The sequence below is a fragment of the Oryx dammah genome, unplaced genomic scaffold, assembly GCF_014754425.2.
Source record: "Oryx dammah isolate SB20612 unplaced genomic scaffold, SCBI_Odam_1.1 HiC_scaffold_8, whole genome shotgun sequence".
Taxonomy (NCBI): Eukaryota; Metazoa; Chordata; class Mammalia; order Artiodactyla; family Bovidae; genus Oryx; species Oryx dammah.
Window position 1 is genome coordinate 24,190,816 of NW_024070192.1, and position 22,140 is coordinate 24,212,955.

A 22,140-nucleotide genomic window follows, 5' to 3' on the forward strand; every position below is an offset into this window, starting at 1 on the left:
CACCCCATTTATTTCTTCCTCTCCCATATTATTTTCAATAATACATCAGAATCTATTACTTTATCTTCAAATATCACAGCATACAAATATAAACATAATGTCATTGTCACACCTAAAAATTAGCAGTAGATTCTCAACATAAAAAATCCAGTCAGTGTCCAAATTTCTAATTCTCTCATAGATTTTATAGTTTGATTCAGGATGTAAATAAGGTTCACACATTAGTTGATATGGCTTTTAAATATCTTTTAATCTATAGTTAATGTGGTTTTATAATAACATTTTCTTTATTCATTTTGTATTATTTGCTTTTGCTAAACTGTATTTTTTGGCATCAATTCACTTTGATGAGGGTTTAGGCCTGCCACTTCAAAATAAGATTTTTAAGATTCTCATAGTAGAAAGTTTTCATATTGAAATATATTAAGTAATTTCCTCATAAACCCTCCACATCACCTATGCAGATACTCAAAGAATTTTCAAGCTGGCAAGAAATTTCACCTGTCCATATTTACCATTATTGCAAGTATAATGTAAGCGACCACTGGACAGAAAAAAATACCACTTTGTTACATATATTTATGATATTCCCATGGTCTTTCCTAAATTTTTATTTAAATATTGTATCATTTGTTTTAGACTCTGAGTCCATGGTGGGCAATTTTTCTAATACTCATGCAGCTTTATAGCAATAAATTTAAATTATAAACACTATGCCTTGTAACTGAAACTTTTTCTAACTGTCACTAGGATCAATACCATCAAGCACTATGGATATCTAAAAAGGTAAAGCTAATATTGTTGCAGTAATTTGAGCAATATCACGTTTTAAATATCTGATTGCTGAAATGGTAAAAGTTCCATAGCAAAGATTCCAATGTACTTTTTGTGTAATTTTAAGTGAATTTAAGTAGAGAAGAAGTTTTCAAAGTAAACAGGGCTTGAATTATCAAAGGAATCTCAATCTTATTAAAAAATAAAGTCTTTCCCATGTCTTACAATTTTGTTTAAGCCCATTAAAAGAGGTCTTTCATTTATGTTCCTTCTATATTAAAGTAATAAATTATTGGGATTATTTTTCTTCCTATTTCATTATTTTTAAATGAACATCATTCAGGAAGTTAAACAGTGGACAATATGAAAATTTAGGTGAAAATGGAAGGAAAGAATTATCATAACACCATGAACAGAAATTATACTATGTCCAGCCACCGTGCTAGGACTTACACATATTACTATTAGTCCTCATGACAACCTGCAATGAGGCAGTAAAATACAGCAATGAAGATACTGGGCTCTAGAATACTAATAAGCATGGAGTTTCTTATTAGGGTGATGAACACGTTCTGAAGTTAGACAATGGTGATGGTTGTGCAACTCAATGACTAAAAAACCACTTATGCATACTTTTAAAGGGTTAATTTTTTGTTATGTGAATTATATCACAATATGGCTTTTATATTTTCTAAAAAGAATACATGTTACAAACTCATACTGATTAAGTTAGATTTCTTGAGGAGATTGGCCTTGAGCAATTCTCTTAACCACTCTCTGCCTCAGTAGCCACATCTATCAGATGGGTATATTAACAGTACTTATTACATAGGGCTGTTCTGAGGGTTAGATAAGATAATGCATGTAAAAGACTTTGCACAGTGTCTGACACATCTTTGTTTTATAGATAAGGAAGCCAGGATTCAGAAAAATGAAGCAACTTGCTAAGTTCACATAACCTTTAGCTAAATGGTATAGTGAGACTTGAACCCAGGATTATTAGGCCTCAACGTCCATGCTCTTTCTATCACACCCTGTTTCTTCTCCAGAACAGGGACAATACTCTCCTGATACTATTCCTCGATCACTCTTCCATCGCATTAAACCTGGCATTGAATGGAATGATGGATAAGAAATGCTTTGCTTGAAATCCTTCTCTAGGTCTAGCCGTCTACTCTCCCAAGTATCTCTCTTTTAAAGGTTACCTTTTCAGCACGTTATGTCAACTCTTCTATAACTAAGGACTATTTTCCCTCTAGGTACCAGACTTTGGTACAAATATTCTGAAGAATATGCCTTTGTGTTTAGGGAAACACACAGAGTTAATAAAATCCATCCATTCACCTTCCTGCACAAAAATCCTGCTACAGACAAAAATGCCAGGAATGTTTGGGGCCACTATTTCTGTCCTTCTTCACTCCCTTCCCAATACTACCTACTCTTCCAGGGCTCTTAAAATACTTCTGCCATCTGTTCTACTTCTTACATATTCTTATTCTTTTCATAATCCCAAATTGCCCCATAGTATCTTAAATAGACCTGTTACTGCTCCCAGCCAACCTACATTCTAGAAGCAAACAATCTGCTAAGATCTGACCAAAAGGACAAGGCAAAAGATACCCTTTCTTTCCTCTTCTGCCCCTCAAAACTGTCTTAGTGGGAGGAACAAAGCTAGGGGCAAGCCACATGTACATGGGTTTTTCTATTTTATTTTTCCTTACATTACTTCCAAATGAGCAAAGAATATGCAATTTGCTACATATCTCCAATCACTGTCCAGAAGTAAAGAGTCTTCTGCTCTAAATAAACTCTTCTCAGTTGTCTCCTTGACTGCTCTACCTCGGCCTTCTTTCTAAAAGAGAAAGACTGTGTAGAAGTTGCCTGTGCTGGAAGATGACTGTAATCACAAGAATCTGGTGAGATGTGTGCTTTGTTCTTTGAGCCCCACACAGTCCCCTGTGTTAAGCTCTAAAATTATTTTCTCTTCTCAACACATTACCGTACCACATCTCTGACACTAATTCTTTATTTCTCCTTTAGGTAATTAATTCTGTCTTCACAGTTCCATTAGTTTCTGCCAGTTTACATTCATATTCTGCCCCCTGTGGATTTTGGTTAGCATCTGTTAAACCCTGAACTATAGGGCCATTTCTTGAATAGCATATTTCACATTTTGCAAAACAAACTGCTGCATTAGTACATATAATTCTCCATTCTCAACCTATGTTTTCAGCCATAAATGCTTTAGGACAGTGAGATATACAGTAACACCATATCACATTATTTAAAATGTTACAAATGCTATGGTTATAATTTACAAAAGTTTAAAAACTTTAAAAATATAATATTTTTAAAGTTTGCTTTTAAAGAAAACCTTTATAGACTTCAAAGTATGAGCTAAGAAAATTAAAATTTTAATAAAACTAGTATCATTACAGTTTGAATTTTTTAAGGTACTACTGTTCACTGAGATGGATACATTGATAATGTTAAGAAAAAAAAAAAGGAAAACCTTGCAATTGGTTAAAAAAGTTTATACAGCAAAATAGTTCATAAAGATATTTTAGTTTAAAATATGATTTAGTTTAAAATGTGATTTTTCTGAGAAAATAAAAATCTCCCATTTATAACAAGTTGAGATAGTTAATATTCAGAATGATGTTTCTGACATTCTCAACCAGGGTACTAAAACTAAAGAATGCATATATTTTAAAGGCACCCCCTTGAACTGAAATCAGAAAAATTTTCAATTTTGAACCTTTTAAAAATGTGTTTTAATCCTGTCTCTTTTTTTCAATTTTGCACACAGCTGTCTGTTGTACTTTTTAGAATCATGCCAGATGCTGGGTTCATCAAGCAAAAGCAGGAAAACAATGGTTTGAAAGCAATTAGAAGCACTGAGGCTGCAGCCAGGCTCATATTAAAATGTGATAACACCGTTCTAATGGGAATTTCAACACTACTCCATTTCTGACATTTTTCTGCTGCCAGACAGGCAGGCTGTGTGGAAGAGCACTGTGATTGAGGAGGTAACATGCTGGAATTTATTTCTGGAGCAATGAAGGATTAGTTGAGTTGGAGCTCTCCCAAGGCTTTTATTATGGACTCAGCCACCATTTTATTTGAATGCCGGTGGATCCTGTTGGCATCTAACAAAGCTCAAGGAATAAAAGCATATTAAAGCTTTGGTCCTATAAAATAGTCTAGCACAAATTCATTCAAAAGGCAGAAGCATCAGGGTTTCTTATTGCTAAAAAGCAGCGCAAGGGAGCCCAGCAGGGTGAAGGTTAATTAAACACTCCACCAACTTTCCTCAGAAAAGGCTAATGCCACCCTATGGAGAAGCTTACTTAGAAGATATAGAAGTAACAATACCATCTACACATTTTTAGTATGAACCATAAATGGTTGGAGAGGACTCACCTTGGGGCTGAAAATTCCAAAAGTATCTGAAATAAAAGGAAAAAGAATGGAGATAAGTCAAACTTGTATTTCTCAATCATGGCATATGATAGCAATGGCACTCCTTCCAAAAAGCTTCCTAAATAGTCAATAATTAGCCAAAGCCACAATCCACTCTAAGAAAAACCGAAGGGTTGTCCTTGAGATTCAGAGAAGGCAATGGCACCCCACTCCAGCACTCTTGCCTGGAAAATCCCATGGACGGAGAAACCTGGTGGGCCACAGTCCATGGGGTCGCTAAGAGTTGGACTCGACTGAGTGACTTCACTTTCACTTTTCACTTTCATGCACTGGAGAAGGAAATGGCAACCCACTCCCATGTTCTTGCCTGGAGAATCCCAGGGACGAGGGAGCCTCATGGGCTGCCGTCTATGGGGTCTCACAGAGTCGGACACAACTGAAGCGATTTAGCAGCAGCAGCAGTCCTTAAGATTTGAAAGATTCTTAAAGGCTTGAACGGGACATTTAACTCACTGTATCTCCTTAGATAAGTTTGACTTTAGAGCTAGAAAGGTCCTAAAATATTACCTAACCATGGTCCAGGTTTCTCCTAAGGAGATCTGCAGGCTTTGAGCAGGACAATTCCTTGTTTTGATAACCTATCTTGTGTGTTACAGGACAATCAGCATCATTGGTTCTGGGCACCAAAAACCAGTGGCACCCCCAGTTGTTATGACAACTAAAACACCACCCCCAACACATCCCCAGATGCCTTCTAGGCCTAAATTCTTAATTTTACAGGTGATGCATGAACAACTGACTCAAGGTCATCTAATATTTTAGTGTCCGAGCCAAGACTGGGGCTCTTGCAATTCAGTCTATCATTCCATCTCCTCTTTTATTTTGGGAAATGACTGGCAAACCCCATAACCCTTGAAGTCTTACAAATAATGAAATGGCAATAGCAGAAAGGATCATTTGCAAGTCACTTATTTGAAATCTAAATTGCTTCCCCCGCCTCCCCACAGAAGCAATGTTATATATAGTGGCTACCCACAAAAGCCTATTGTACTTTGGACTCCATTTCCTCCTGCCTTCACAGGATACTTACATTATTCTACATTGATTTTCTCTTGTATAAATTCAACCTCTTCCTCTCAACATGGCCCTTTCCATCAGCATTTATGCTCATATAAAAATAAAGCAAACCTTCCCTCACCCCCTTCATATCCCTCCATCTGCTGCCCTCTTTCCTTTCACATTACAGTGAAATTTTCAAAAGTGTTGGCTATAGTCTCTATTTCCTCACCTCCCACCGGCTCTTCAATATATCCCAATCTTGCTTACGGTCACCACATATTAATTCTTGCTATAAACATAGTAATCTCTATCCCTCTAAGTGGAAAGCATATTTTTCTATCCTTATCTTGACTTCCCAGGGGCATATATGAGTATAACAGCATTTTTTTTCTAAAGGAGAGAGTTCACAGTTTTAATCCAATTCTTAAAAATATTCCAAAAAAGATGAGGAAAAGGGTAATACATTGATGATAATGGTGTGTCTTCTAGTACATGAAAGTGAAAGTCACTCAGTCATGTCTGACTCTTTGCAACCCCATGGACTATATAGTCCATGGAATTCTCTAGGCCAGACTACTGGAGTGGGTAGCTTTTCTCTTCTCCAGGGGAATCTTCCCAACCCAGGTCTCCGGCATTGCAGGCGGATTCTTTATCAGTTGAGCCATAAAGGAAGCCCAAGAAAACTGGAGTGGGTAGCTTCTCTCTTCTCCAGCGGATCTTCTCAACCCAGGAATCAAACCCGGGTCTCCTGCATTGCAGGTGGATTCTTTACCAACTGAGTTCATGACTGAAATAAAGTGTGGCTACTTTGGGGAGGAACACCAGCCCAATGAGCATCTAGGTTATTTCTTTATAAAAATTCAGAAAATGGAGAGGAAGGAGATATATGCAGGGAGTATATATCTCTGGAGTATAACCCAGAGATGAATTTGTGGGAAATAAACAGAGTTGAAAGGAGAACGTGAAGAGAACCTTGCAACTGACTTTTCTTGTTCCTTTTCTTTCTCAGAACAGTTCTGGACTGGCAATCAGGTGAAGGAATGTTAAGATGCTTGGGTTAGAGGGCAAGTAAAGTTCAGAACTGCTTTGACATCTTCAGTGGAAAGGCGGAGAGGAGATGAGAAGGGGGAGGGTGGGAAATATAAAGGTGCAGCATCTGGGGAAAAGGGCATCCACATTGACATAAGGGCATATGTAAATGGAAACTAGCTGCAACTTAAATAATTTGTTTATATTAGTATAATGGGTCAATTTCCACCAAGCAGACACTGCCATTTCCCAATGAACTTGGCCAATGTGAAAAGTTCTCCATAAATCTCCTGTCTGTAAAACACAGCTTACCAAGCAAATTATCAAGAGGGTGAACAATTTTCTATCTTCTAGTCCTATTTTTCCATCTTTTCTCAAGGTGTTGCCTTGCCCTCTCCCCATTCCAACCATTACCCGACCTCTATCTAGTTCAATATAAATAGAAATTAGGATATGAACATGTGCAAATTGTATGTGTGCACTCCTCTTTCCAAAACGTTAGTGACAGCAACAGCAAAAACTTGGCTGACAAATGTTTTCACTTACTGATCAAGAAAAAAACTTAGCCATGACCCAGTGGCAGTTAAAGGGCCAATTCATGGTAAATTGTCAAAACAGATAAAACGTTACTAATGATCTCAGTCTCTTACCTGTTCCCCCCACCCGTGCTCTCCACAATCTCCATCCCAACTCACACACATTTTCAGTTCCTTTCTCTACGTACTATGAAGTGTCCTGGTTTCGCTTGTTAGTTAAGGAGATGTTATATGTTCACATATACCAAGTATTGCTTCTCCCAATAGTAGTTATATTTTAAGAAGGCTGTTTATGGAGAAAGAACTAAATTGAATTTAATCCAATAATCTGCTTTACACTGTAATTAAATATTTCAGTCAATAAAAATTATATATAGAACTTGATGTAGAAAAATGACATGAAGTGGAATATTAGTTCGCTTCTTTCTCAAGGGATATAAAACTACCCTGGTAAACTACCTCTTTTACCTTTCTTCTTATTTTAACTATTTATTATGTAACAACCCTAAAGGAAGTACACACACACACACACACACACACCCTCTATCCCAGAGCTCAGAGAGGATACTTCTAAAAGGCAAGGCCAAAAGGTGAACAATCTCATTTCTCACTGGAGGGCACCATGGATTATTCTTTGCTGACTCACTTAAAAGTCTTAATCTTATCTTGTTAAATATATCTTATGGATGGTGTTCATTACATTCTCTGGAAAGATGATTCCGCACTAGAGAATTCTACTCTCCTTAGGAGGCATTTAGTCAAATCCTGCCAACATCTTCTAATTCTTATCCTTCACTTTAAAAACAATTATCCTTTAGCCAGAGACTCCAACAAGTCTGAAACTAGAAATTTTAAACCAAAATACAAAGACCACAACGGAAATATATAGAAGAAAAAGCATGCAAACACACACACATAGTTGTTTATCCTAAATGCCTCTGAGAATTTCATATCAGGGCTGAGCAGACAGATAGCAAACACTTCTTTAATCTTCTCTTTGAAGCTTCAGCTTCAATATGAAAGGGAAGCTATCACTCCTCTACAATATCCATACTTGACATCATCAGGTCCATGCAAATGATATTTGGAACTGGAAAAAAGATGAGTACAGAATGAGCAGAGAAAGAATGCTGCAACCATATTGATGATGATGATTTTCACATTCAGTCAAAATAAATCCATCTTTACTTGTGCCTCCAAAATTAAAATGGAAGAATAATATTTTATAACATTTAATCTATGCTACAGAATAAAGTCTTAAAATTATTATTATTATTATATTATTATTATTATTTATTTATCTATTATTTTTGGCTGCACTGGGTTTCCACTCGGGCTTTCTCCAAAGGCATGTGGACTCTTCCAGGACCAGGGATGGAACTCCTGTCCCCTCATTGGCAGGCAGATTCTTAACCACTGGACCCCAGGGAAGTCCCTGAATAAAGTCTTGAAATTTTAAGGTTACTTCATATGCAAGACAAAATTTGCTCTTTGTGTTTTTAAATTAAAGAAGTTTTAATTGAACTTTAGTTTAAGGAAAGGTGCAGCAAATAAAATTAACTCACTATATTGAGGGAGTCTTGATGTGCAGCTATAGCTATCATAGCAGTAGTAACACTAATGATAATAACAATGCTAAGATTTTTAAAAATCAGTTGTTGGGCATTGTTTTAAGTACTTATATAAACTTACTTCCTCCATATTCTAACCCTATTATCATGCCTATTTTATAAATGAGGAAACCGAGGCATCAAAAGGTGAGAGAACTTGCCCATGGTTTCATAGCTACTAATCAAGGTTTATTAATCCTAGCTAATTCTAGCAACTAGATCCAGAACAGACACTCTAATAAGAAATTAAACAGGAAAGTTTTGGGACTCTGTGTTTCCACTGCAGGGGGAGGCCCATCTCAGATTACACTTCAGTATCTTTCAAACTGCAATCATACTGTTCTAGTTTGCTACTTAAGATTGATGGAATATGAGATTTCTCCTAAAAATGAGGCTATTAACTTTTAATCATTAGTTTGGGGTTTGAAGGTGGGTGTCAAATTCTTGACCATGGAGCTAACCAATAAACATGGTTAGTGAGGTTAAAATATTCAGAGCTTTAACCACTAAGCTAGCTAATTAGATAGATCCTGGTGAAGTAGGTAAGACAAATGTAACTATTCTCATTTTATTGGAACCATCTAAGAAGGAAAAAATAATTCCATTTCCTAATTATAATAAAATCCTGTATTCAGCATTTAACACAAGCTAGGTGTTATGGCAGAAAGTGAAGAGGAACTAAAAAGCCTCTTGATGAAAGTCAAAGAGGAGAGTGAAAAAGTTGGCTTAAAGCTCAACATTCAGAAAACGAAGATCATGGCATCTGGTCCCATCACTTCATGGGAAATAGATGGGGAAACAGTGGAAACAGTGTGTCAGACTTTATTTTGGGGGGCTCCAAAATCACTGCAGATGGTGACTGCAGCCATGAAATTAAAAGACGCTTACTCCTTGGAAGGAAAGTTATGACCAACCTAGGCAGCATATTCAAAAGCAGAGACATTACTTTGCCAACAAAGGTCCATCTAGTCAAGGCTATGGTTTTTCCAGTGGTCATTTATGGATGTGAGAGTTGGACTGTGAAGAAAGCTTAGCACCGAAGAATTGATGCTTTTGAACTGTGGTGTTGGAGAAGACTCTTGCGAGTCCCTTGGACTGCAAGGAGATCCAACCAGTCCATTCGAAAGGAGATCAGTCCTGGGTGTTCTTTGGAAGGAATGATGCTAAAGCTGAAACTCCAGTACTTTGGCCACCTCATGAGAAGAGCTGACTCATTGGAAAAGACTCTGATGCTGGGAGGGATTGGGGGCAGGAGGAGAAGGGGATGACAGAGGATGAGATGGCTAGATGGCATCACCGACTCGATGGACTTGAGTTTGAGTGAACTCTGGGAGTTGGCGATGGACAGGGAGGCCTGGTGTGCTGCAATTCATGGGGTCGCAAAGAGTCGGACACAACTAAGCAACTGAACTGAACTGAACTGAGGTGCTGTGCTCAGTATACATTTTACATGTATTATTTTATCTTCATAATAATCCAATGAGATTATTACTGTTACAATGATACTATTACTATCCCCATTTTACCGATGAGGAAACTAAGACTCAGAATAGTCAAACAAATTGACCAGGATCATGCAGCCATTAAGTGGCAGAGTCTGTATCTGTATCTAGGTATGCTGGGTAACTGCATTTCTACTGGCTGTAATGCAGAAAACAAGTCTAGTAGTAAGAGAAGTTATAACTGTTTTGTCAGACAGCCTAGTATCAGGGAGCAGTCAGTTAAAGAGTCTTTAATTTGGAGTCAACTATGGATTCAACTATTTGAGCTTTGGGAAATTCACAAACTCCCTAAAATTATAGGTGAAAAGTAATGTGTTTTCTTTTTCCTTGAAAAAGAGTCCATGAACTCCATTAGAATTCAAAAAATGTCACTAACTCGCCTCCTGCAAAATGGTAAGACCCACTTATCAGTAGAGGAATAGGATTAGATGAGTAGGGTTAGATGAAAAGGATTATAATGGCATTATAAACCTAGCTATGCAGAAAAGCTAAAATCTGTAATCCAGAACATCTAGATGAAAATCTTTTACAACTAAAGCATTAAGAGTGTTGTTTTACTTGTGACTTACAAAAATTTAAGACCCATCATACATTCCCTGTCTTGGTTAAAAAAAAAAAAATCAAATCTCTTCTTGATAACTTACAGATGTCCAGATTTGAACTTCATTTTTTTGTACAAAAACAGTGGTGTCTTCTAAATGGGTAGGCTATCTGTAATACTCAATGTCCAGAGACTTCCATTTCCCTCTTGATCATCTCTGTTTCCTGGTAATGGCTGTCTCCAAACAAACTGCAAAGACTAACACTAAAATGTTATCCTGGCACTAGAAATGGCATCTCAGAATTCAGATGGACACCTGGTTGAGCAGGGCTTCAGTAGTAAGTTAATAAGGCTAGGAAAACCCTTGCATTTGACCTTGAGTAGTGAGTCACAAGGTAAATACTGATTATACCCCAGGAAATGACTTTTCTGAACAATGCTAATAGTCTCTACACTGAATATTTCCTATAACCTCTTCTCTCATTTGGGAAGATTCAGTTGATTTTGAATTCTCTTTCCACTACCAGTATTCCAACAGAAAGAATGGGCAAGGGGCAGAGGTAACAGGGCATGACACCCAGGAACACAAATGGGAAAAGAACACCATCTGGTGGAAGTCTCTGATGGAGCATCAGAGGACAGGGACCCAGGGGTGGGGGTGTCTGACTCTTTGTGACCCCAGGACTGTAGCCTGCCAGGCTCCTCTGTCCATGGGATTCTCCAGGCAAGAATACTGGAGTGGGTTGTCATTCCCTTCTCCAGGGGATCTTCCCAACTCAGGGATCGAACCTGGGTCATTGCAGGCAGATTCTTTACTAGTTGCGCCACCAGGGGTGGGGGTACCAGCCTTAGAAACAGTTGAGCAAGAATGGGAAGGTCCCTGGGAGTGGTGCCCCTATAGTCCCTGTTCCTTCAAGCCATCAAAAGTACAAGAACTAGTGTCTGCCTACAGGAAGCTTACAATCTTTTCTAAAATATGAGATACACATGACGAGAATACACATGAAGAGATAGTCAATTTAAGATAGTAAATTACAAACACACACTATGGTAACAGCAGCAAAAAAGATATGCAGATGATAGCACTCTAATGGCAGAAAGTGAAGAGGAACTAAAGAGCCTCTTGATGAGGGTGAATGCAAAGAGTGAAAAAGCTGACTTGAAAACACAACATTGAAAAAACTAAGATCATGGCATCTGGTCCCATCACTTCATGGCAAATAGAAGGGGAAAAAGTAGAAGCAATGACAGATTTTATTTGGGGGGACTCCAAAATCACTATAGACAGTGACTGCAGCCATGAAATTAAAAGATGCTTGTTCCTTGAAAATTATGACAAATCCGGACATATTAAAAAGCAGAGACATCACTTTGCCAACAAAGGTCTGTATAGTCAAAGCTATGGTTTTTCCAAAAGTCATGTACAGATATGAGAGTTTGGCCATAAAGAAGGCTGAGTGCCAAAGAATTGATGCTTTCGAATTATGCTACTGAAGACTTGAGAGTCCTTTGGACTGCAAAGAGATCCAGCATTCATACTTTGGTTGCCTGATGCTAAGAGCTGACTCTCTGGAAAAGATCTTGATGCTGGAAAAGACTGAAGGCAAAAGCAGAAAGGGTGGCAGAGGACAGGGCTTCTCTGGTAGCTCAGCTGGTAAAGAATCCACCTGCAATGCAGGAGACCCCAGTTCAATTCCTGGGTTGGGAAGTCCACTGGAGAAGGGATAGGCTACCCATTCCAGTATCCTTGAGCTTCCTTGGTGGCTCAGCTGATGAATCCGCCTGCAATGCAGGAGACTGGGTTCGATCCCTGGGTTGGGTAGATCCCCACATGAGATGGTTAGACAGCATCACTGACTCAATGGACATGAATTTGAGCAAACTCCAGGAGACAGTAGAGGACACAGGAGCCTGGCATGCTGTAGCCCATGAGGTCACAAAGAGTAAGACACAACTTAGCAACTGAACAACCACAACAATGGTAACAACAGATGATAAGCACATAACTCATATAATAGAACGAGGTGTCATAAGAAAGTCTTGGATTATTTGGGGGGAGGTAATATTTCTGTGATCTTGAGTCTATGTCCACAAATTTTAGAAACCCTAGAAGACAGCACCACAAAGTTCTCTTATAAAATACAATGGTCACAATTAAACTTGTATTAAATAATAAACAAGTAACACTATCTGATTTGATTTGATAGTATACCCATGACTAAAAAAAATTTTTAGAAGTCTATTTGCAGATAATAAAAAAGAAATAATATAAAATAAATTCATTAAATAAAATCCTATTCACCGCTAGAGTCTTCTGTAACACAATCACTATATGAAATCCCTGCTATGACATTAATAGTAAAATCTAGGAGCTCAATGATTATGCCCTTTCATTGAAACACTGGAAACCTACATTCTAAAATTTCATCCCCTGTGTTCTAGCATTAACACTGCAAATTGTGGTTGCTATGCAATCCCCCTACTCCCTACATGTAACAGACAACCAAATATGACTCAGTGAACTATTAAAGAAAAACGCTAGCTAGCTGTGTTGTGGCAAAATGAAAGACACTAAATGTCAGGTCAGAGTTAAAATTTTTTTTCCTTTGTGTAGAAAAAAAGGGAACAACTGAAGGGTTCGTTGGTCAGATGGTTTGCTTGTTTTTAAGGATAGGGAATAATGTCCATTGTGATCAGATCCAGCAGAAATGTGCAGCCTGGATGGGAGAGAGAGGAGCAAATCGGTTTAGGAAGCTGCTGGAGAGCAAGAGAAGGGGCAAAAGGTTTCAGAAGGAAAGTCAGAGATGTCTTTTGATTCCAAACCTGTGTTTTGAGAGAGAAAACAAGGCAGAACTCACAAAGAACTCTAGCTGATTATCATATTTTAATCTGTACTATCTTTAGCTCTTGCCCTGCCATTTTTGTCACCACTGATACTTAGAACCTAATTATTTTTTGCTTGCTTCAGGTTAATAGCTACTCTTAGACCACTGAGACTCCTAGTTATGTGACTGATGAATAACTGATAACTAGATGACTGTGACTGTGGACCATATACTCCCTGAATTTTACAGCTAGAAGGACATCGAAGGTCATTTAACTCAGCCTCTGACTTTATAGATGAGGAAAACGAAACCTGAGGAGGTTATCTGATTGTACCATTAGAGTTTAAAAATCCACATTGTAGAGCCACGACAGTTTATCTTGTGCAAAATCAGAAACAGATTCAAAATGTGATATTCATCTGAAAATTCCTTTGGTATTTTTCTTGTTGTGAACATGGCCACTTTATTCACCTGAGCTCAAATATTACATAAAATTTTTAAACTGGACTAGTTCCTGGGGCTCCTCCAGGCAGCATGGACTTGTGAACATTAACATGTCAACAAACCCTTTATATCTCAAGTTATGGACACTGCATTCATTCTCTCAAACAGTAAAAAATCTCCACTATTTGCCAGACACTCCATGAGGGTCTGAGAGCACAGAAAGCCTGAACTGTGGGCCAGTTTGGCTGGAATAATGCAAAATTGTGCAAAAGTGGTGTGAGTGACCTAAAACACATACAAGGTAAAAATTGGGGCCAGCAGAACTAGGTCTGGCTAATCCCAGAATCCGTCTTACTCCCTGCAGATGAGAGTTTCTGGGGGTGGACCTAGGGTCAGACTGAGGGAAGATGCCTGGAGGGGAGAGTCACAGAGAGGCCAGGCCCAGGATGCAGAGAGAAGCCAGGCAGAGGGGCCAGGTGTTCAGAGCAGGTGGCAGAGGCCCACAGCAAATGCTGGGGTGGAGGTGGGCGCGCAGGCAGGGCAGGATTGTGAATGGGTTCCAACCTGAAAGTCTTTGTTTTATCTTGTGGAATAGACTATGATGTTGAGCAAGAGTGAGAGGTGATATGATAAGGTAAAGGCAGCTAAAGACATTAGACGGAAGAATATTGAGGACAATGAAAAAGGCTGTTGATATACAAAGCATGTGAAATAACTGCCAGGCATCATTAAGGGGTCAGCTGAGGTTGGAGACCGAGATTTACTGTGGCGGCAATCCAATTGTGTCATTTTTCTCCAGCACTAATTAGCTGCCCAGGTATAAGGTCAGAAAAGGTGGACAGCTGAACTGACCCAAGTTTAGAATTTTTCTAGGCTTGTGGGATAAAAAGACAAGAGAGTAAGAGAAGACTGGAGGAGCATGCCATGGAGCTCAGGCTGGCCAGGGTAGAAACCAATGGCCAGAGCCTTGACTATGCTGTCCGTACATATAAACTACTTTAAACAATCCAATACTGAAATAGTCAACATTTAATATTCAATTAAAAGATTCAGAAATAAGAGATACAGTTATTCTACTCTACTCTCTCAGGACTGTTCTTTGTCCCTCAAGTCTCAAACCTCTCTTATCTCATATTTCCTGCTTCAGTGGCCAACATCTCCATCCACCCAGCTGAAGCTTAGGAGTCATCTTTTATCTCGTTCCCTATTCTGTGTATATCCCATCAATCACCAAGACCTGGAGATTCTATCTTCTTCATTTATTTTTAATGTATCTGCTCTCCCTCACTATGGGCACTGAATTCACTCAAGTCCTCAGAATCCCTCACCAGATTAATATAAACACATCCAAAGTGGTCTACCTGCCACTTTGCTCCTCTCTGAGCAATTCCCACCAATGCAGATGGAGAAGGAAGTGCAGCGACTGTGAAGAGCAAAGGCTCTGCAGATAAGCCTAGGTTGGAGTTCTGGCACCTTCATCTTCTAGCTGTGAGACTGTAGCTGCAGTCTCAGTTTCTTCATCTTTAAAATAGAAATAATAACCATATCTGTCACGTATCATTCTTGGGAAGATTAACTGAGATGATATACATAAAGAACTGAGCATTAGGCCTGGCACCTGACAGCCTTCAGTACACCTCAATTGTTCCGTCATCCAGTCAGTTCAGTCGCTCAGCCACGTCCGACTCTTTGTGACCCCATGGACTGCAGCATGCCAAGTCTCCCAATCCATCACTACTCCTGGAGTTTACTCAAACTCGTTTCCATTAAGTCAATGACAACATCCAACCATCTCATCCTCTGTCATCCCCTTCTCCTCCTGCCTTTAATCTTTCCCAGCATCAGGGTCTTTTCAAATGAGTCAGTTCTTCGCATCAGGTCGCCAAAGTTTTAGAATTTCAGCTTCAGCATCAGTCTTTCCAATGAATATTCAGGACTGATTTCCTTTAGGATGGACTGGTTGGATCTCCTTGCAGTCCAAGGGACTCTCAGGAGTCTTCTCCAACACCACAGTTCAAAAGCATCAATGTTTCAGCGCTCAGCTTTCTTTATAGTCCAACTCTCACATCCATACATGACCACAGGAAAAACCATAGCCTTGACTAAATGGACCTTTATTGACAAAGTAATGTCTCTGTTTTCTAATAGGCTATCTAGGTTGGTCATAACTTTTCTTCCAAGGAGTAAGTGTCTTTTAATTTCATGGCTGCAGTCACCATCTGCAGTGATTTTGGAGCCCAAAAATTAAAGTCTGACATTGTTTCCACTGTTTCTCCATCTGTTTGCCATGAAGTGATGGGACTGAACGCCATGATCTTTGTTTTCTGAATGTTGAGCTTTAAACCAACTTTTTCACTCTCCTCTTTCACTTTCATCAAGAGGCTCTTTAGTTCTTCACTTTCTGCCATAAGGGTGGTGTCATCTTCATATCTGAGTTATTGATATTTCTCCCGGCAATCTTGATTCCAGCTTGTGCTTCATCCAGCCAAGTTTCTCATGATGTACTCTGCATAGAAGTTAAATAAGCAGGGTGACAATATATAGCCTTGATGTAGTCTTTTTCCTATTTGGAACCAGTCTATTTTTCCAAGCCCAGTTCTAACTGTTGCTTCCCGACCTGCATACAGATTTCTCAAGAGGCAGGTCAGGTGGTCTGGTATTCCCATCTCTTTCAGAATTTTCCACAGTTTATTGTGATCCACACAGTCAAAGGCTTTGGCATAGTCAATAAAGCTGTGGTAGTGGTGGTGGTTTAGTTGCTAAGTCATGTTTGACTCTTACAACCCCATGGACTGTAGCCTGCCAGGCTCCTCTGTCTATGGGATTTTCCCAGCAAGAATATTGGAGTGGATTGCCATTTCCTTCTCCGGGGGATCTTCCCGACCCAGGAATTGAACCCCAGTCTTCTGCATTACAGGCAGATTTTTTACCAACTGAGCTATGATGGAAGCCCCAATAAAGCAGAAATAGATGTTTCTCTGGAATTCTTGCTTTTCTGATGATCCAGAGGATGTTGGCAATTTGATCTCTGGTTCCTCTGCCTTTTCTAAAACCAGCTTGACCATCAGGAAGTTCACGGTTCACGGATTGCTGAAGCCTGGCTTTGAGAATTTTGGACATTACTTTACTAGCATGTGAGATGAGTGCACTTGTGCGGTAGTTTGAGCATTCTTTGGCATTGCCTTTCTTTGGGATTGGAATGAAAACTGACCTTTTCCAGTCCTGTGGCCACTGCTGAGTTTTCCAAATTTGCTGGCATATTGAGTGCAGTACTTCCACAGCATCATCCTTCAGGATTTGAAATAGCTTAACTGGAATTCTATCACCTCTACTACCTTTGTTCATACTGATGCTTCCTAAGGCCTACTCAACTTCACATTCCAGGATGTCTGACTCTAGGTGAGTGATCATACCATCGTGATTATCTAGGTTGTGAAGATCTTTTTTTGTACAGTTCTGTGTATTCTTGCCACCCTCTTCTTAATATCTTCTGGTCCGTTTAGGTCCATACCATTTCTGTCCTTTACTGAGCCCATCTTTGCATGAAATGTTCCATTAGTGCCATCATTATTCTAACCACCTAACAACACACAAACCAAATCTTATCATCCCCCTGCTTGAAATCCTTCAGTGGCTTACCCCAGTCTGGCCCTCCCCTCCTCAGCTCACACTCCTGCTCTTACACATCACAGCTCTCTCTCTGCTGGCACACTTTTCTCTTCAGGTCCCTCCCTCTACTAGCAAACGCCTGACGGCCCTTTGAGGCTCAGTCCAGTCTCCTGCGTTAGGTGCCCCCCATGCACTCCCCTTAGCAGCACCTGTATACTGCACCACAAGCTTCTTGTCTCTTCATGTTCCTGAGCCCTCAAGGGGCAGTAGCACAGACCTTGCTAAATAAGTGAATGGAGGTGAGAAGCAGAAGAGCTGTCTGTGTTAAGCATGAGTAGAGCACTGAGTATATTTCAGGGCACGGTGGAGACAAGGCTGAAGAGGCAGGCAGAAGGCAAGGCTTTCTAAGCAATGCTACAGACTGTGGATTTTATCCCAAATAAGATAGGGAGAAGTGCCCTCCTCTTCCTCTAAATTACTCACACAAAGGTAAGAGGGGGAAAAAGACAAATCAAAGGAAGGAAAGAAAATGAAGAAGAGAACGATAAAAATAAGTAAGCTTTGTTAAACTAAAACATCCAAATGAAGGTTTTCACCCAAAGCCTGGCTTCAAAGACTAACTACAAAATGACCGGCAAAAACAGACTTCAAAAGACACAACCAAATATACATCACAGTGGCAAGAATCCAATATATAAATATAACCAATTTGTTTCCTCATTAAAAGCCTTCATAAAGAAAATGATTTAATACAAATGCTAAAGCTACTGACACAGATTAATCGAAAGATAACAACAAAATTCTAATTAAAGACTTAATATTATTTCACTCATTCACTAAAACAAAATTTGGATAAATATATAAAAACAGAATCTAGGAAGCATCCTTCTATGGTAACCACTCTAAGAGCTACAGTGAATTGCTGAAATTAAAAAAACAACAACTCCTATCCTTAAGTATACATTTTCTTCCAATTAAGGACTGCGATGTACACAAAAATTCAGAAATCATCTTAAAATTATGCACAGTTTGGCCCTCAAATTGACTTTCTTCTAATTCTACAAGAGTCTGTACTAAAATATCATTCTTTCCCATTTATTTCTTGGTACAGGGCCTATAGCAGTCACAGTTAAACCCTTATAGGAGGTACTCAGTTATCCAAATCATAAAAGTAGGAAACTGGATTAGAGCTAAGGCTAATGACTATGTGATCAGTTCTACTGCTGTATCAATACAGGTCAAGGGTCACCAACAGTTCAGCCACAACAACCAGTCAATCTCAGGACTTACCTGACCCATCCTGGGGCCAGGTCTTCTGGTTCTGTCCCACATCAAGGGATTCCCCAGCATCAAAAATGTCTCCAGATGTTTCCAGGCCATGCGGAAGCACTTAAGACAGCAAGCAAACATCAGGACAAGGAAAGAACCAAGACTATTTATTCTGACCATATCTCCATCCCTCATCCTAGAAGCTAATTAGGTTGAAATGTTGTCAGCTATTGGCTGGCCCTAAGCCCTGCTGGTAAGATTTTCCTGTCAATCAAACCCAGTCATATTGGGAGACCCTCCTAACCACTCAAACCAACAGCCTACTCATACTTCCCAGTCAAATCCTTCTTCCTTTGTTCCCTCTCACTGTTAAAATTCAGTTTAAAACCAAAATAGCTACTTATCTAAACAAAAATGGTATCTTCTAATAAAGATTTCTACACCTACTTGTCTGATTTTTAGAATCTCCTGGAACTCTAATTGAAACACAAATTCCCCAGGGTCCACACCAGACCTAGTAAATTAGCATGTCCAGGTTAGTGACCTAAAAGTCTGTGTTTTTAACAAGATCCCCAGGTAATTCATATGATGGGGCAAGTCTGTAGAACACCATTAAGGACATGGGTATTTCATAAATGGTTGCCTGTTAAGGGAATTATAAACAGGCAGCCCCTAGTTCAAGTATAGACTGTATTCCAAAATTCACTTCCATTGTTTGGATCTGGAAATGCATTTTCCTAATGAAACAAAGTGATAGATAGTGTTAAATTTTCTGCATCTTCTTTAAAAAAAATTAAATCTTGTTTACAAATGTGAAATATAGTAAATACAATCTTTAATTTACCAACCAACCACATTTCAAAGCTGAAGCACAATGTTGGCCATTTAGAGTGTATTTTCCCACTGACATAAAGTTCTGAAAAGTGGTTATATTATCTGGTTATCCATGAAAGCTTGTGAAGCTCATAATAAACCAAAGGCAGCTATGGAATCAAGGATATAAATATGAGCTCAAAGCAAGAAATACTGGGAAGAAAGAAACATCTGTTTTCCTTTTCTGGGCATGCACAGAGAATAAACATAGGCAACCTTTGAGAGTCTTATCCCTCTTCTCTCCTTTGCAACCATCCTCTGCCTCCCAGAGGCCTCAGCCCAGGAACCAAAGACTCATATGATATCCATAATTCCCTACTAAAGCATCAGCTTACCCATCCCTGTCCCATGCTTTACTCTCTTCAGTCATGTACCTCTTCTCCACAAATCCAGTAAAAATTCTCATTTCCAGGATTTGATTCCATCTTATCTTTTCAGCTATGTATCTCATTACTTCCTTATACCTAATCAACAGAATTATCCTTTGGTTCCCAACCATGGCTAAACTTTTATCTCCTCTGTTTCTTTGTATATGCTATTTTTGTGTCCAATACATCTGACCAAAAATCCATCCCTTTCAAACCCAAGACAAGCCATGATGACATTTCATCCATGAAGATTTCTTATTTCTGTATCTTTTTTATCTTTCTCATTAGGTTGTAAATTTCTTGGGAATATCTATTGGGTATCTACAATGTAACATGCCTTGTATTAAGCACTTTTATATCCATAACAACAATCCTACAAGGTGGGTGTATTGTATAATTATTCAACTTATCTGGTTCAAAAACAACAAGTTATAGGAGGACTGAAAACTGTCATATAATCACCACAAAAATGCTTTGCACATAGTAGATGCTCAATAAATATCTGTTGCATGAATGAAGTAGCATTATTCACTTATGAAGAAATCAAGCCTCAGTAAGAGTGCTGGCCAAACATCATCCCGCCTTGGTTCAAATCCCAGTTCCAAACCCTAACAGCTGTATAAACTTGAGCAAGTTCTCTGAACCTCAGTATTCTCATCTGCTAGCTGGGGATTATTAACAGTATTCACCTCACACCTGTTGTGAGGGATAAATGAGAAAATGTGTGTAAAGTCCTCCAACACTGCGCCTGGCACATGGTAATTGTGTGATGAATGTTAGCTGTGACTGTAACTCTTCAGTTGCAGAGGCAAGAGTTTCTAAAGCCCTCATTGTTTCTGAAGTAAAGAATCCTCTGTTAACTTTATAACCCTCAGTGTACCTAGCACTGTGTGTTGCCCATAACATAGGTTCAACAAACTTATTGAATTTCCACAGCACAATCATCTTAATCAAAAGTCAGAAGAAAACCATTTAATAGGGCTAGTGCACATCAAAGTACTCTGGCATGTAGAGTTTGAATGATTTTTAATTTCTCCTTTTTATCTATTTGTATTTTCTAAATCTCTACAATGAACGTGTAAATCTTAAATCACTGATATCAGAACCCTTATCCCTCCAAGTGAATTTATATTTGTAAAAGAGGACTATGCGCCTGAACGAATCTCTAAATGGTGAAAATCCAGGTATGTAACAAATTGAAACCAAACATTTCAGACTAACTAGAGAAGATATCCATGCATGGTGGGCTCTGTGCTAGCTTTGTTCATAAGTCTGGCCGCTTACTGGCCCAAGAACTTCTTGAAAAACAGGGATATATCTTCTCTGACACTGTTTTGATCACCTGGCATTGTGCCCAATAAAGAGTAAACAAATAGCCAATACATATTTGTTAAGTAAATTAACTGCTTCCGGCTTGTAATCCTCACCCTTGCTTTTAGTTAATTCCATTTCTCTCCATGACCAACATGAAAATCAATCACGGTGACTGATGTTTTGAGAAGGAGGAAGTGAACGGTTTACTCAAGCACCATCACTTTGGAAAGCTAGTCTCACAAATAAAAATGTTTCACTAAATAGCCACACAGAGTGTAGATAATCCTTTTCTAATGAGGGATTCATCCTGTGTCAGTTCAGTGCAGCTCAAAAAGATAAAATCTAAGAAACGGAAGTTGTTCCTTGTCAACAATTAGATACCTCATCTAATGAAGACCTTGAGAATGAACTTCCTTTATTTAAAAAAAAAACAACTTATTTTAGAAAAGTCATCATAAATTACTAAAAGGACTGCTGTATTTTATATGGGTCAAAAATAATCTTACTTTTGTGTCTGTGTGCACATGCATGCTTAGTTACAGAGTAAAAAAAAAAAACAAACCTCCAAATACATCTATTTATTTGAGTAGAAGTGACCCAAGGCTACAATTAAAGCCCAATTTCCTCTATCCACATCTCTTTTCCCTGCAATGCCAACTCCTTTCCCACCTGGAAATAAATACTCTTTGGTTTTTAAATCCCTGCTTCTTTTTGTTCCCTGCCTCTTTGTAAAACAGGAAAGGCTCTGATATCAGTGATTTAAGATTTACACATTCACTGTAGAGATTTAGAAAAGACAAATAGATAAAAAGGAGAAATTAAAAATCATTCAAACTCTACATGCCAGAAATTACTATCATTAACATATTGCTGTATTTTTTCAGACATGTCTCTGAAAAAAAAACAAAAACAATTAAAGCATTTCTTCATATCTTATCATTCCATATCAATATATCTTCTTCTA

At 38.7% G+C, this 22,140-nt stretch overlaps 1 protein-coding gene across 1 annotated transcript in view; it reads right to left on the minus strand.

Moving 5' to 3' along the window:
• Positions 1 to 22,140, minus strand: part of SKAP1 (src kinase associated phosphoprotein 1) — a 292,418-nt gene that overhangs the window by 210,575 nt on the left and 59,703 nt on the right. The window contains exon 3 of the mRNA XM_040245595.1: positions 4,198 to 4,223. Coding sequence (XP_040101529.1) covers positions 4,198 to 4,223 — 26 coding nt within the window. The remainder of the gene's footprint in view (positions 1 to 4,197; positions 4,224 to 22,140) is intronic.